Raw genomic sequence first — 14,935 nt, forward strand, 5'->3', positions numbered from 1 at the left:
TTTATCCAGCATACTATCACAAAATTCCAATGATCGAACTAGATAGTCATTGATTGAACAACATAATTGACTAAGTAACTTAAATTTATGTGAGAATCTCTCTAATCACTAGGTGATGGAATCTCAATCACCCCACATTCTATTTCCAGATTTTCCACTATAGATCCTAGAAGGTGAAGGTCTCTTCCAAACAGGGAAAAAGAATGGCACATTCTTTCAAGTACAAAGAATAATCCAAACAATGAGATGTTCATGATGATAAATAAATGAATGATAAATTTGACCAACAAATCCAAGACAAACTAAACTGTAAATAAATTAAACCTTCAACAAAGTATAAATAAACTATCAACAAACAGTTGAAGCCTAAGATATGATATGAAAGACCATAAATAAAGACAGTAGTAACTGAAGCCCTTGTTAGCTGTTTTACCTACCTTGGACCTTCATCACACTGCATTCTTTTGATTATATTTACAAAATAGACAAGGAAACTTAATTAAACACTAAATGCTATGCATGATCATTAATTAGACGATATAAAACGGTTTAAAGAATTGGTGATTAGAGGCAGCACAAATAGTTAGCCGAGATCAATGTCAACCCGTTCCGGATTTACCCTTTCTGTCTGGTTCGCAACAAGTTCAATTCCTAACTGTCCTTTGTCTCCAGCACCAAATCCATAAAGCTTCCCGGATTCGGTTAGAGCAAAGGTATGAGCGTTCCAGTATATGGAATTTGTCAGGCTAATCTGTACCACCCTTTCGTTGATCTGCTTCAGCGATGTCACGAGCTCGGGATTCAACACATTTGCATGCCTGTTTCCCTGTAATCATAACATTAACAAAAAAAATATCACCATTACATCTTTAACAATGTGCCCTTCAATCATGTTAGTGGAAAAAATGAATAAACAAAGCGGACCTGTGCATCGTTTACTGCATTATGACCGAGGCTAGCAGATTCTCCACAACCGAATGAATAAACATCACCATCTTCAGAGACCACAAAGGTTGTGTAATCGCCTGTTGCAACATGAACGGCTTTGACATTGGCCAATGCATCTACTACCTTAGGTGCTGCTTCACATTCTTCATTCCCGTGTCCCAAACAACCGTATCGGCCCCATCCCCATGTGCAGACACGACCATCCTGTCCCACCACTGCAGCGTGCCATGCCCCGGCTGCAACCACCATGGGTTGAATGTTTAGCGTCTGGAACTGTTCGATCAAACGAGGGAACTTCTCATCAGTTCTTGTTCCGTGTCCTAGCTTGCCTCCCAAGCCACACCCAACTGAGTATACTGACCTGTATGTTTTCAAAGAATCACAATATGCAAAGCATTCAAATAAGCAATACAACAAGAATGAAGTTACATGTATAAACTAGTTAACACAAGAAAAAGAATTAGATTAAGATATGTGATTGGAACTCACATTCCACTAGGTTGACAAGCCAAACAAAGAAGGTAGCAATATCCAGCAGCAATCTGCACTACTGGTATGTTTTCCAAAGCTCCTAATAAAGGATGAGGTTCCATATCATTTGGATCAGTGTGGTGGCCGAGTTTTCCGTCATTACCCCAAGAAAATGTATAAACCCTGCCTTCTCTTGACAATACAGCTGTGAAAAAGTTACCGATTGCAGCTTGGACAACAAATATGTTTTTCAAAGACTCCACCAATTGTGGAGTTGTGACAGTTTTAGACCCTTGACCTCCATATTCAGCTTCTCCGAAAGAATCTTTTCCGAATGCATAGACTTGACCGGAATCAGTGATCAACATTGTCCTCCCAGCACCGGCAGCAGCTTGTATAATTCGAATACCTTGCAAAGTTCTGAAACATAACGAAGTTCCATTAACTTTTAATCAACACTAGTTCACTTCAAGTTAACCTTAAGTCTACATGTTTTACAACCTTATTGGCCGTGGTCGCCATTCTTCATCGGTAGTGCCGTGCCCGAGTTGTCCTGAACTGTTGGATCCAAATGAATAAACATCTCCTTTAGATGTCACAGCAATGCTGTGACCAGGACCTGCTATTGCCTGTGATTTCTCCCTCCTGCAACATGCTTCTCCAGCCAATAAATACCTCAGAACCAACTTCCAAGAGCCTCCACATCTTTGCTTCAAATCTTGCCTTTCTTCTGTTGTCATTGGCTTAAAGATGGCTCTCTTCTGACACATGTCAAATGCAGCAAGCTCGGATAACGACAGCGCTAAATCCGGAGCAAAGTTTGCTGGCTGCCTGAAGAAGGAGCATGTTGCCTGCAACATACACATAAAAAACAAAGCCATAAGCATTAGTCACATTCAAATCAAGAACAACAACTTCACAGGTGAAATGCAGATAAGTATAGCACTTACCTCTAGTTTAGCAAGGTCTTGAGGATCCAAATTACACGCCGTAAGGACATGGAGGACAATAGAGGGATTAGCAGACAAAGGAAACTCTCCGGGAGTAGAGTTTCCTAAGCAATGTCGTTGTTGCCTTTGAAAAGTCGGAAGTGGTGTGGCAACAACAATGGCAGTAATTGTCTGGTCAGTGATGTTATGGTATTGAATAGTAGGGGTTCCGCTCGTTGTGGCATCCATTGGGCACTGCAAAAAACTTTACGCAGTGCCCCAAACTTTGCAGAAGAAAATATCTAAGTTACCAAAATATGCGCAAATTTATCATTACCACATTCAATTAATCGATTCCTATTTCTATGTTTCGCTAATTATAGCATGCGAGACTTTTCAATTTTCATATCATTTTACTACTAACTTGCAAAAAATATGTACCTCAAAAATATAACTGACTAGCAAATCTCAGGTCTCAAACCTACAAAGAAAAACATACTTAACATAAACTCATTATTATGTGACACAAAAAGGAAAAAAAATATGAACTATATGATCAAATTTCTAAGTTGATCATAACATTATTAATTATGAATGAACTACATGCATTAAGATTTTTCGACATCGGAAATCATGAACCTCCCATAAAACAGGATGATCAAAACAAAACAAAAAAAATCACTTCATAAATACCAAATTAAGAAACAAAATCAACACCGATCCTTTCATAAAACGTTTGTTTAGATACTAGATGATGACCCAGATGAATAAAAATTATGAAAAAACTGAAAAAAGTAAAGGGTATTTGAAGGTGAATCAAAAGACGAAAACTTTGAGGAGAAGTATAGTATTCATTCATTCTACTAAGATGAGGGATATTCCCAAAAAAAGAAAGGAATTTTTTCCAATTTTTGTGATCAAAGTTTAAAACTTCAATCACGTGAAGTCATCGTGATTCATCAAAGTGAGATCAACACAATCAAAATCAAAACAAAAAATCAAACCAGAAAAACCGTTCTCCATGGATGATGATCACCAAGAAACAGGGGATTGTGATTGGAACCACAACAAGGGTAGGTTGAAATTGAAAACAGTATTTTTTTTTTGTGAGACTTTTTCAGATCAGAAAATTATTAGGGTAATCCAATTGAACAAGTACACACTTGCGGAATACGCAACCAAAAAGTACCAAAAAAGAAGGAAAAAAAAAACACAAACAGAGAATTCTCCAAAAACAGAACAGAATCATATGACGAAAAAGTTGTCGATGAGTGGCATTACGATCGGTACAGATCGGATTATAGAAAACGATGGAAAGAGTGATTACGTATGAGAAACAGGAAGGAATTGTGAAACTCAATCTGCATCGGTTGAAGAGAGAATCGGATGAGAATTTTGTGAAGTTTTTTGGGTGAAAGAAACAAGGACAGGGGTGGGTTTTTGATCGATTAACGTTGGACTGGGTGTGGTGTGGTGTTTGGAATATGATGAGGAGGAGGTTGAGAGATTGAAGGAGAAAAAAAATGAGTTTTTTTGTTTTGTTTTGTTTTTGAGAGTGAATGAATGAGATAGAAGAATAGAATGAATAATTTTAGGTTTTATCCTCTTTTATTTTCTTTCAATTTTATTATTATTTATGTTTAGGATTTATTATGAGGTGTTGTGGATGGTGATTTGTCACTTTGCCAACAAAGTTGAAATTACTATGCTTTATTACTGCTTACAAGTGTGCAAGCACAAATATTTTGTTTAATAAAAGTATGGTTAGCAAAATTATTTTTTTAATTTAAATTTACTCGAATTTGAAAATAATTATTTATTTTATAATGTTTATGAGTCCGGATAAGATGTAGCTTTATTATTTAACATAAAATAAAATAGAATATGCTAAGTATATGGTTCAAACTTGAAAGGTAGAGTGGTGTTGCACAATGTACCATTTTATTTTATTTTTTTATAATTGTATTATTAACTTTTTTTTTCATATATCATTATATCAAACCTAATTCATTTAGATTTGGAAGTTGCGACACACTACAAAGAATTAAGTGATTAATTAGTGTGAGATGTATTCTTTTTAGTTGAATATGGTGATTTCGTTTGTGAAGATTGTTTATGAAGATTGATTAAGTGATGGTTTCGTTTGTGAAAATTGTTTATGAAGATTAATTAGGCAACGATTTCGTTTGTGAAGATTGTTTATGAAGATTGGTTAGGTGACGATTTCATTTGTGAAGATTGTTTTTAAAGATTGATTAGGTGACAAATTTATTTGCGAAGATTGTTTATGAAGACTGATTAGGTGACGATTTCGTTTTTGAAAATTGTTTATGAAGATTGATTAGGTGACAATTTCGTTTGTGAAAATTGTTTATGAAGATTAATTAGGTGACAATTTCGTTTGTGAAGTTTGTTTTTGAAGACTGATTAGGTGACAAATTTGTTTGTGAAGATTGTTTATGAAGATTGATTAGGTGACGATTTCGTTTTTGAAAATTGTTTATGAAGATTGATTAGGTGACAATTTCGTTTGTGAAAATTGTTTATGAAGATTAATTAGGTGACAATTTCGTTTGTGAAGTTTGTTTTTGAAGATTGATTAGGTGACGAATTTGTTTGTGAAGATTGTTCATGAAGATTGATTAGGTGACGATTTCGTTTGTGGAGATTGTTTATGAAGATTAATTAGGTGACGACTTCGTAGGATGACCTCTTTATTTACAACATTTACTATGGATGTTGAAATGTTTCTTTCATCATTTAAAATTGAAGTTTTAACCTTTGTTTAGAGTTAACTCTCGATCCGGCAACATAGAGTTGAAAATGTGTAAAAACTTGTTGTGGAAGGTATAATCCTACCTTGGATAAAGACTGTCCTTAATTTTTGTAAATTGTCATAGCAAAACATATAGACAAAGGGACCTGTCTCCGTTTAAACTTAAAAGAAAATCTAGAATATAAAGATACTAAATTCATTCTGGGAATAAGAATTTGTCTCTAACATTTTTTTCGACAACAACAATTGTTGTTATGACATTTGTTCCCAAAACATCAACTTGCAGTCTTGTTCCATTACATAATTCATTTGCTTGATCAAGATTTTTTAAAAGCCTTATTGGTACACCAACCTTCACTAAATGATGATTTGGAATACCATATCCCTTTATATCATTTAAATACTCAGAAGTAAACAAATTGTCTCGGAGGTCGCAGTTTTCATCTGATTTACAAGGTGTGTCTGAATTGAAATATTCCTTTTCTTTGCCAAGAATTAGAGATAGAATAAATTCATTTACTACTCCAACAAATCTGTTGGGCAAGAATATGGATAAGAAACACTCTAAAAGGGGGATTGAATTGACCGGCCCCCTTTAAAAATCAATCTCAAAACTTTTTGAAACAAAATCAAAGATTTATGGGCGAAAGCAAAAACAAAATAATATGGAAACTTAGAAACACATCAAGAGGATTTCCAACCAAAATATCACTAGAGAAATTATTCTTTCAAAGGCATAACCAAACAAGATAGACAAAGTTGCTTACCCAAAAAAATTTAAAACCTTAACATAGAAATACTTTGATCATAATTGAATCAAAGATGATTCAATAAGTTTGATGCAACAAAGACATATGCTTACACAATAAATTACTATAAGCAAGATCTAATCTAGATGACATACAAACGGTGTAAGAATGTAACATTTACATAAAAAGTGCAAAAACTTAAAGAGAGATAGGGAGAGAAAATAAGTACACACGCGGGCGCGCCTGTGCGCGCACGCGCACACACGCACACACATATATATATATATATATATATATATATATATATATATATATATATATATATATATATATATATATATAAAGGTTTAGCTTTCGTCCTTGCTATGCTTACTCCACTATTTAATGATTTAAAACCATTGGGAAAATAATCACATCTTCCACAATTTCAATAGTTAATATACAAGAATTTAAGTACAATGAACTATCATCAATATGAACATTAATAGCCAAATTGCATTAGCCAACACAAATCTTAAATGATAATTCCTTTTGTTGATGCAGATACTCAATTACAAACACTCAAGATCCTTAATGATCTTGATCCAATAATTTTGATATCCATAATAACCTACTCAAATCTTCAACCCCTTTACTCGAATCTGACAAAGATTTGTCTGAGATATTTCCAATAGATAATGATGATTGGACAACTCCCAACTTTGTTTTACGATAACTTTTACTTTAGTTCATCAAAGTTTTAAATGGAGTATAGAAAAACTTTTTTTAATGGATAAGATACATCCATCATCCATGGCCAAGAAACGATTCTTCATACATGCAACAAAAACTTCACAAATAATATTAGATTCCCTAATGTACCTTTAATCTACCTCTCACACTCAATCTTTAGAGTTGAATATCCGTAACAATGGTTTCTTTATAAAAGGTTGAAGATGATGAATAATATCTTAAGAACTTCACACACTTAGCTAATTCTATCATGATCCACATTCTAGGAGGTTAATCATAAGGTATCAACAAGGATATAGGTGTTGGTGAATGAAGAACACAAACTTGGATTCTCTCAAGGTTCTTGGTAAAAATGGGTTTTTTTGGTTCTTGGCAAATATTCTAAGATTGATCAATTCAATTCATGATTGATTAAATCTTCTCTTTTTTTCTCTACATCAATCACACTTAACTTATGTAACAAAAAAGACGTGATATGGTCACACACCCTCTATATGTTATTGATAGACAAAATTAAAGAGAAATAATAAGTTGCTAGAAGGTAGGCAAGAAATGGAAGACAAGAGACAATAAGATTTTTTTTGTCAAGTCACATTTCAACAACACCATGACTTGAACCACACACTTTTCATGATCCGAGTCAAAGAGTGTTGTGATTCGAATCACTCACGCTCATGATTCGAATCAAATGACGGAGTGTCAAATTTTAACTTTCAAGGAAATATATGATTCGAACCATATTATGTATGATTCAAATCAAGCTTCACCACAACCTTGATTTAAGTATTCTAACATGTGATTTAAGTTATACTTAATACAATGACTTGAATCAAATTGTAAGCTAAAAAATGGATCATCATCATGAATTTAGCTACTAATTTATTAATTGAGGAGGGTCTTAAACGTACAATACTAAACATATCTTAGACAAACAAATACAAATGAATTAAAACAAATTACAAACACCTGATAAATCAAATAATGCACATACACACAAATTGACAAATCATCAAAAGTAGAGTCACAAAAGAAGCATGATATGCAAATGTGATTTTTGTAGGAAGGCGCATACTAATGGGAAGTGCATACTAGAATGAGTCACAGAAGAAGCATGATATGCAAACAAATTTCCAAGAGATAACCCTTATTCTTACACTTACGATTCCGGTTGGAAGGATCATCTTAATTTCAAGTAGAGTAACAACACAAGTTTAAATCCTATTCAAGGATTCCCTCAAGTTCCTCAAATCCCTCAAGCTCCTCAAGTTCCTTAAATGCCTCATGTGTGTTTTTAGAGGATGTGATATGAATAAAATACAACAAGAATAATCAAAAGATTCAAATTTATTCAAAGTGGTCAGTATCAAGATTAGAAATCATCATTATTGAATATTGATCTCATGTACTTTTTAAAATTTCAACTGAAATTCATGATGGACTTTTGGAGTTGTACTTTTATGGCTATATAAGGAGTTCATCTCCATGTCCCCTATAAAAATGGCAGTACTTTGATTTATCTGTTTGGGTGGATTCACATACGATATTAGTGGAAAATTCCTATTTTCTAAACTCGGTATTAGAGCATTCTCGGTAGATTCTCCCCCGGGAAGTGTTCAAAGGTGTATACTTTTCGTACCGGCTGTATATTATTTTAAACGCATCCTATCTCTGCTTACGATAATCCTTACCTAATGGGCATTCAGAGTTAACATCGACAATTGAGGTTGGATTATAGAAGTGACTGTTTAACTTCTCCTCCAATGTAATGTACGGTTGTGGAAGGTTTAACATCTCTTGAGTTGCTCTCACCTTTTTCTTCCCCAACTTGGTGCAGAAAGGATGATCATGGAAGAGGTCATTCTTGAAGACCCAACATATGAGGGATTCCACAATTCTTTCTACTTCTACTGCGACTTGAGTGAATCAGTTGATGTACGATCTCAGGCTCTCTTTTCCCCCTTGTATGATGCCTCTAAGGGTGACTATAGTGACATGCTTCCTTTTTCGGGAAGTGAAATGTGAAGTAAGTTGATTGCAAAAATCTGTCCATGATTCGATGCAACTGTCAGGGAGACTGTTAAACCACAGTCTAGTCGTTACGACTATGTCAACGCCAATATTTTTCATTTGGAAGCATTGTTGGTGCTGTAGTATTTGAGCTAGTCGTTGACAAGTTGCACATGTTCGTTAGGATCTCCTTTCCTATTGTATTCCCACAAAGGATATTTAGGTTGTTCATGGCTCAGTTGATGTTCATTACGATCCGAGGAAGAAGCGTAACTTCCTCGGTCTCCACCTGGACTTCATGAAGGGTAATTACGCTTCCCGCCTTTAGAATGCTCTTTTGATTTTTGGATTTTCCTTTCTTCTTTTGTTGTATACGGCTTCGGCCGTTCAAAATGATTTCTTCTTAAGTCAGCTTCTTGCACCGTATTCGCCCGAGGATGAATATGTTGAAGGCTTTCTTCCAAACAAAGAACTTTTCTTCCACTGCCTTGGAGTTTTGTTGTTGAACGATGTTGTAAATATTTTTGATCAAATTGTTCGCTCCTTGAGATCCAAGGTTCACCTGAAGAATTCCAAATCCCCGTGAGATCTCAGGTCGTTCCATAAGAATTGGAGATGGGATCCGAAGCGGTGACGTTTGGATTGTTCTCGCTCGCGGTGGAGGGAGAATCAAATATGGTTATTGAAGAGCGTTGGTATCGAGGTTTGTATTTTCAATAAGAGGAATTGTGTTTGCTCGACTGGTATGATGGTGCCACATCAATAGCTGCTTGAGTGGCTTAGAATTTGTGGTTCTTGATCCAGCTATTTCTATGGATTAACAAAGCTTAAAGGAGTCGAAAAAAATGGAGGTCTTGAGAATCGGTATATCTTGGCCGATGTTAAATTTGATTTAATCGGGTGCAATTGAATTTTCCTCGATTTTTTGAGTCCTCTATTTCGAAGTCGAAGAGAGTGTCATGCTAAAATATTGAACTCGGAGATGGAGAATTGCAGGACATGCGGGAATCAAGATTTGATTCCCACAAACGACGCCACTGTTTTGTTCTGAAACCAAAAAGTGCAGAGTTGTGTGTCGCGGCCGCCCAAAAATACTTTAGCGTATCGCACGCTCAAATACGAACAAAGTCGCCACCAAATTTTATTTATTCCAAAAGGAAAGGAAAAATATCGATAAAACCCACAAGGAAAGAAAAATAGATTAGATGGTAGTTGTAACCAAATTAGGGTTCGGGAGTCGGTTATGCAAGGAGAAGGTATTAGCACCCCTCACATTCATCGGAATTTGTTTTTTATTATTGTACTCGCCAAGACAGTGCATCTTGTGCCTACGTATTCCCTTGTGCAATGGGAAAGTCAGAGAATCGTAGTTCAGGGTAAAAACTACAAGTTTGTTGGTTGAATTTAGCGAGAGGTACTCGATATTGCATTCAAACGAAAACAATACTACACGCACATGGATAAGAGATTGTTACATCACTACAAGAATGGATAACTGAATCAAGATTTTGACCATCATCGCATTCGAGTGAAAAACATTTGATCTTCACATGTGGAAGTATGTTTGCATTTGAAATTGACTAAGTGTCTCATTTATAAAAAAAAGGTTTTGAAATGACAAGTCAAGGTGACAAAAGGATTTGAATAAGTTTGAAGTTGTTTTTTTTAGAGTTTTTGTAGAAGATGAGACAAATCGAGTTTTAAAGAGTTTTTTTAATGGAATCTAAGCATTCAAACAAAGGCTTAATGTAACACCCCTTTTTACCCCATAAATAATAAGCATATAATCAGAGAATAAGCATGCATATAATTAAAAAGGGCGTCACATCGACGTTTTCAAAAACTAAAAAAAAAAGCTTTTAAAAACCGACAACATTTATCCACAAAATACAATACACCTGGTCATTTCAAATAACACCTGACATATAATCATAATTCATCCAGAATATGAATTAACAGCGGAAAGTAATACTCATGTGTTTCATATAAATGATACATGTCCCATACCATGATCATATCTCCATAAACAACTCATAAGATAACCATAATCATAATACTTGGCTTAAAGCCTCTCAACAACAAGTAACCAATTAAACAGGTTCACAAGTTATAAGAAAATACATAAACAATTAGAACATGAGTTCAACGTCTAAGCTACCCAGTGTTACATGACCAGAGCATTGACTCGCTACTTAATTACCAAGCAAACTTAGAAGAACCTCCGACTAGGTCACACGCAAGCTACTAATCGTCAAACCTGCATGTCGCCAAACGAGGGCAACATTAAAACAGAAGGGTGAGAATACGAACCATTATGAAGAAAGTATAACGGAATACAATGGTTAAATCAACACTTCAAGTAATTAATCATACTATGTATAACCATGTAGATAATAGTAATCAACCCATATTTCACATGTTATCGAGTACACAACAAGCTTGAATAGTATAATATTTCAATTCTACTATTATATTCTCAATTAAGTACACAATCATAGTTATCACATATTCACACATTTTATCAAATATATATTCAAACTTCACTCGTTTCAATTATCAAACTCATACACATATCACAACGACATCAACTTCACATACTCAATTATCGCATAATTTTAATGTGACTCAATGCAAGATATGTGACGCTATGCATGTGGTACCGAATTGTGAACCCAAAGTTTCACCGCTTTCCGATTCAATATCTAGAATCCAAGCCACGCTTCCGATCCGGACAAGACCAAAGCCCACCCAAAATGTAAACATATAGTCTACCGCTTCCGATTCACTCTAGAATCTAAGCCTCGCTTTTGTTTCAAAGCAAACCACCTTTGTTTCAAGGCACACTATGATATGAATGTATGTACAATGTTAACAAACATATGCAATTAAGATCATCTCTACCATCTTAACTTTCCGCATATCACAATAATTCAATTCTATGAATTATCCACCAATTGTACACAACATTCACAACACATACATATCATTCACATATAAAAGGCCAATTAATCAATTACGATTTACAAAATCCAATTAACACTAGTATCCATACTATCTCATGTCAATTCACATTTACCACATATATATGAATATAAACATTATCAAAACAACATCATCGGCATAGCAACATATTATTCTTAACATAAATATTCAAGCCAAAATACAAATTCGGTCCATTTCACAAAATACCGCAATTTATCGATAAACCGAATAATAGATCCGAGTCCGAATATAATCCAATCAAATCGGCTCAATGCAATTAATACAACTATTAATCATCAATTAATATCACCTACTGCCAACAAAACTATTTTTATTGAAAAGAATATCGCGCTAGCTTTCTAACGCTTTAAACGGTACTCAAAACGAATTCACGGTTTGAAAGTTATAAATTTGTAAAGTTCCAACGAGAATGTAAACACCGACATCCTAAATTGACAACTCTAAACATGTCAGAGTTACACAAAACAATTAAAAATATGATTTTTAATAACTCAAAACAAGTAAAAATCTGACTCTTAGTAACTCAAAACAACTCTATCTCTAAACATCTCAAACTAAAAAAAATAACACAAGGATCACTCAATATTAGTTATTAAATTAAATTATATATATTTAATTACACTTATTAGTTATAAGCTAATAAATTGATAATTATGACAAGTTTGAATGCTACACAAATGATTGCATTTCCAGTTCTCACAACCTGCGGCAGCACTGTGATACCACTATCAAGGAAACATTTCACAAAATTGTAACTTTAATATGATGACCCACTTGAGAAATATACTTGTATGTCATTCTAGCCTAAATTGTTAATTTTATAAAACAGTATATGTTGATATCACAGACCCATTTAGAATCAAGTAAAACCATAAACCAATTTAAAGTACTCATACCATAGAATTTTAGCTACATATTTAATTGGAAAAAAAATCAAATCCGATTGAAGGCAATTACGATAACCAATTTGGCAAACGAAACCACATGTAGCCCATATTTCAAAATACCAGGTGATGGTATTGTCGAAGCTTCACGGGGATAAATAAATCTAAATGGAAGAACATGAAATTCAATAGTTTTTACATCCTAACAATTTTTAAACTATGAAAATTTAGGGGTTCCAATCTAAACATATCAAAACTTATAAATTGAAGAATAAAATCCCTAAATCATGTTAATTTACCCATTAACCCAATCATGCTAACCCATAATAATAAGGATTCTCCCCCTTACCTCTTCAATGTGCTTTAAACCCTAACTTTTGCCCCTTGTTTCTCTTCCCCTTTCTTCTTCTCTTAGTCTCCTTTCTCCTCTTCTTTTGCAAATGAACAAAATTATGATACCTCTACTCTTCCAACCCTTACTATATTATTCATATTGGGCTTAACCCATATAATTCCACTTCTTAACTAATTAGGCCCAATTGATGAAATAGAGTAGTCAAATAAATAATTATGCTCCAACAAATAATATTATTACCCTTAATATTATTTTCCGATTAATCCAATTAAATTCGACTTTATCTCAAATAAATAAAATCCAATAATAATATTATTTATAATATTATTTATAATATTATTTCTCTACATACTCCACTTTATTAATTCTTCGATTAACCGAATAAATTCCAACTTCACTTAATAATCCGAACATGTTTCTCAATAACACCGACAATCCAATCAATTATCAAACTTCGTCCAAATTAAGTAAATAAATCCTTATTTAATTTAATTAGTCAGTTAATTAAATTCGGGATGTTACACTTAACAGCCATCGCCTAAAAGTTTTAGAACAACTTGCACAAGTACGTACAAACCCTTCTTGATTCATCCATAAGTAACTGAACTCAATTCAATTGTTAAGAATGTTTTTTGTAAAAGGTAAGGCAAATCGAGTTTTGAGTAGTCTTTAATGGAATCCATGCATTCAAACAAAAGCTTAACGACCATCGACTAAATGCTTAAAGAACAACTTGCACAAGTACGTACAAATCCTTTTTGTTTTATCCATAATAACCAAACTCAATTTGGTTATTAAAAGTGTTTTTTATTATAAAAAAGAAATTGTAAAATAGGAACTTAGTGTCGACCAATATTTATGGTGAAATTTGTGTGAAAGTGAGAAGGGCTCGAATATGAAGTGTAATGGAAAAGAAACTTGATGTTGATCAAGTATTTGAAACTTATCTTAAAAGAGATTGATTTTATCGCATATTCATTTTATCTTGATTAACAAAGAATATGGTCCAAATAAAATGGCGAGGGATGAAGCACAAAAGCCAAACACATAATCATACAAGCATACACAACATGATAAGTAAATCATATAATTACAAGATTAATTCTAAAAGATGAATTACTAAAAGAAAAGAAAATCTTATTTGATCTTTTTGAAATATTTTGAAAAAAAAACTTAAACATACATTTACGGAAGAAATGTTTTTGGTATTTTTAGTATATTTTGATAATAAACCCTAAACATCTAAAAGAAAGTTTTTTTTTTCTTTTGAAATTTTTATGATATTTTAAATAAAGAAATGAAATCTAAATTATGTATCTAAGTTAAACAACTAAATAAAAACAAAGTAGAAAAGAAAAATATTAACTGGGTCATGGGGTATGACACCCGCTTGATGGGTTTGGCCCATGAAGATACCAAAAAAGACAATTTTTTTATGGACCCCCAACCTTCTTGGAAACCCGTGGCGAAATTCCCAAAATGTCCTTATATTTCGGAAGTGCATCTCCGAAGTAAAACAAAAGAGTGTTTTCGGAGATGCATCTCCGAAAATACCTTTTTTTTTTTTACTTAAAAAAAATGATTTCGGAGATGCATCTCCGAAACCAACATTTCAGAGATATATTTTCGAAAAAATGCACGTTTTGCTGTTTAAACAAAACAGCCTCCCCCCACTTTCAGTTTACCCTAAACCCCAAAAATTTAAAATATCTCAACCATTTGCGCCTACACACTCCAAAGGCTACTTCAAAATAGTATCAAATTGCTCTCCAAACTTCAAAGACCACTTCTAAAGCAACATCAACATCACTTCAAATCTGTAAGTTCTCACAACTTTAAATCTAGGATTGAAATTGAAAATGGGGTTTTAGAAATTAGTATAATGTAGTATGTTTAAGTTATTATAAGTCATTGGGTATATTTGGATAGGAAAAATTTGATTTTGAAGCACTTAGTGCAAGATGTGGAGGTTCTGCAAAAATGGAGTTCGTAGGGGGTTTCAGAAGTGCATTTCCGAAAACACCTCCATGACCAGTTTCAGAAATGCACTTCCGAAATGAACCCATAATTGTTTTTTTTTA

General features: G+C 33.7%; 1 protein-coding gene across 3 annotated transcripts; it reads right to left on the minus strand.

Moving 5' to 3' along the window:
• Positions 1 to 293: 293 nt before the first annotated feature.
• Positions 294 to 3,939, minus strand: LOC131627139 (ultraviolet-B receptor UVR8-like). Of its 3 annotated transcripts, XM_058897975.1 has the most exons (7): positions 3,676 to 3,939; positions 2,790 to 2,829; positions 2,370 to 2,650; positions 1,921 to 2,270; positions 1,438 to 1,839; positions 925 to 1,309; positions 294 to 826 (listed from the first exon to the last, which is right to left on the minus strand). In XM_058897975.1, exons 3-7 carry the CDS (start codon positions 2,595 to 2,597, stop codon positions 584 to 586), a joined length of 1,608 nt encoding a protein of 535 aa, XP_058753958.1. In that variant the 5' UTR covers positions 2,598 to 2,650; positions 2,790 to 2,829; positions 3,676 to 3,939; the 3' UTR covers positions 294 to 583. The 3 variants fall into 3 exon arrangements, with proteins under 3 accessions (XP_058753958.1, XP_058753960.1, XP_058753959.1); XM_058897977.1 differs by lacking the exon at positions 2,790 to 2,829; XM_058897976.1 differs by having other exon boundaries at positions 2,370 to 2,829.
• Between the last annotated feature and the right edge of the window lie 10,996 nt (positions 3,940 to 14,935).

Source organism: Vicia villosa, unplaced genomic scaffold (assembly GCF_029867415.1).
Source record: "Vicia villosa cultivar HV-30 ecotype Madison, WI unplaced genomic scaffold, Vvil1.0 ctg.000349F_1_1, whole genome shotgun sequence".
NCBI lineage: Eukaryota > Viridiplantae > Streptophyta > Magnoliopsida > Fabales > Fabaceae > Vicia > Vicia villosa.

Coding starts and splice junctions, on each gene's coding strand:
- LOC131627139 (XM_058897977.1), bottom strand. CDS start 2,597: ATGGATGCCACAACGAGCGGAACCCCTACTATTCAATACCATAACATC. Junction 1,840..1,920: donor TGGCGACCACGGCCAATAAG/GTTGTAAAACAT, acceptor GTTATGTTTCAG/AACTTTGCAAGGTATTCGAA. Junction 827..924: donor ATGCAGTAAACGATGCACAG/GTCCGCTTTGTT, acceptor TTATGATTACAG/GGAAACAGGCATGCAAATGT.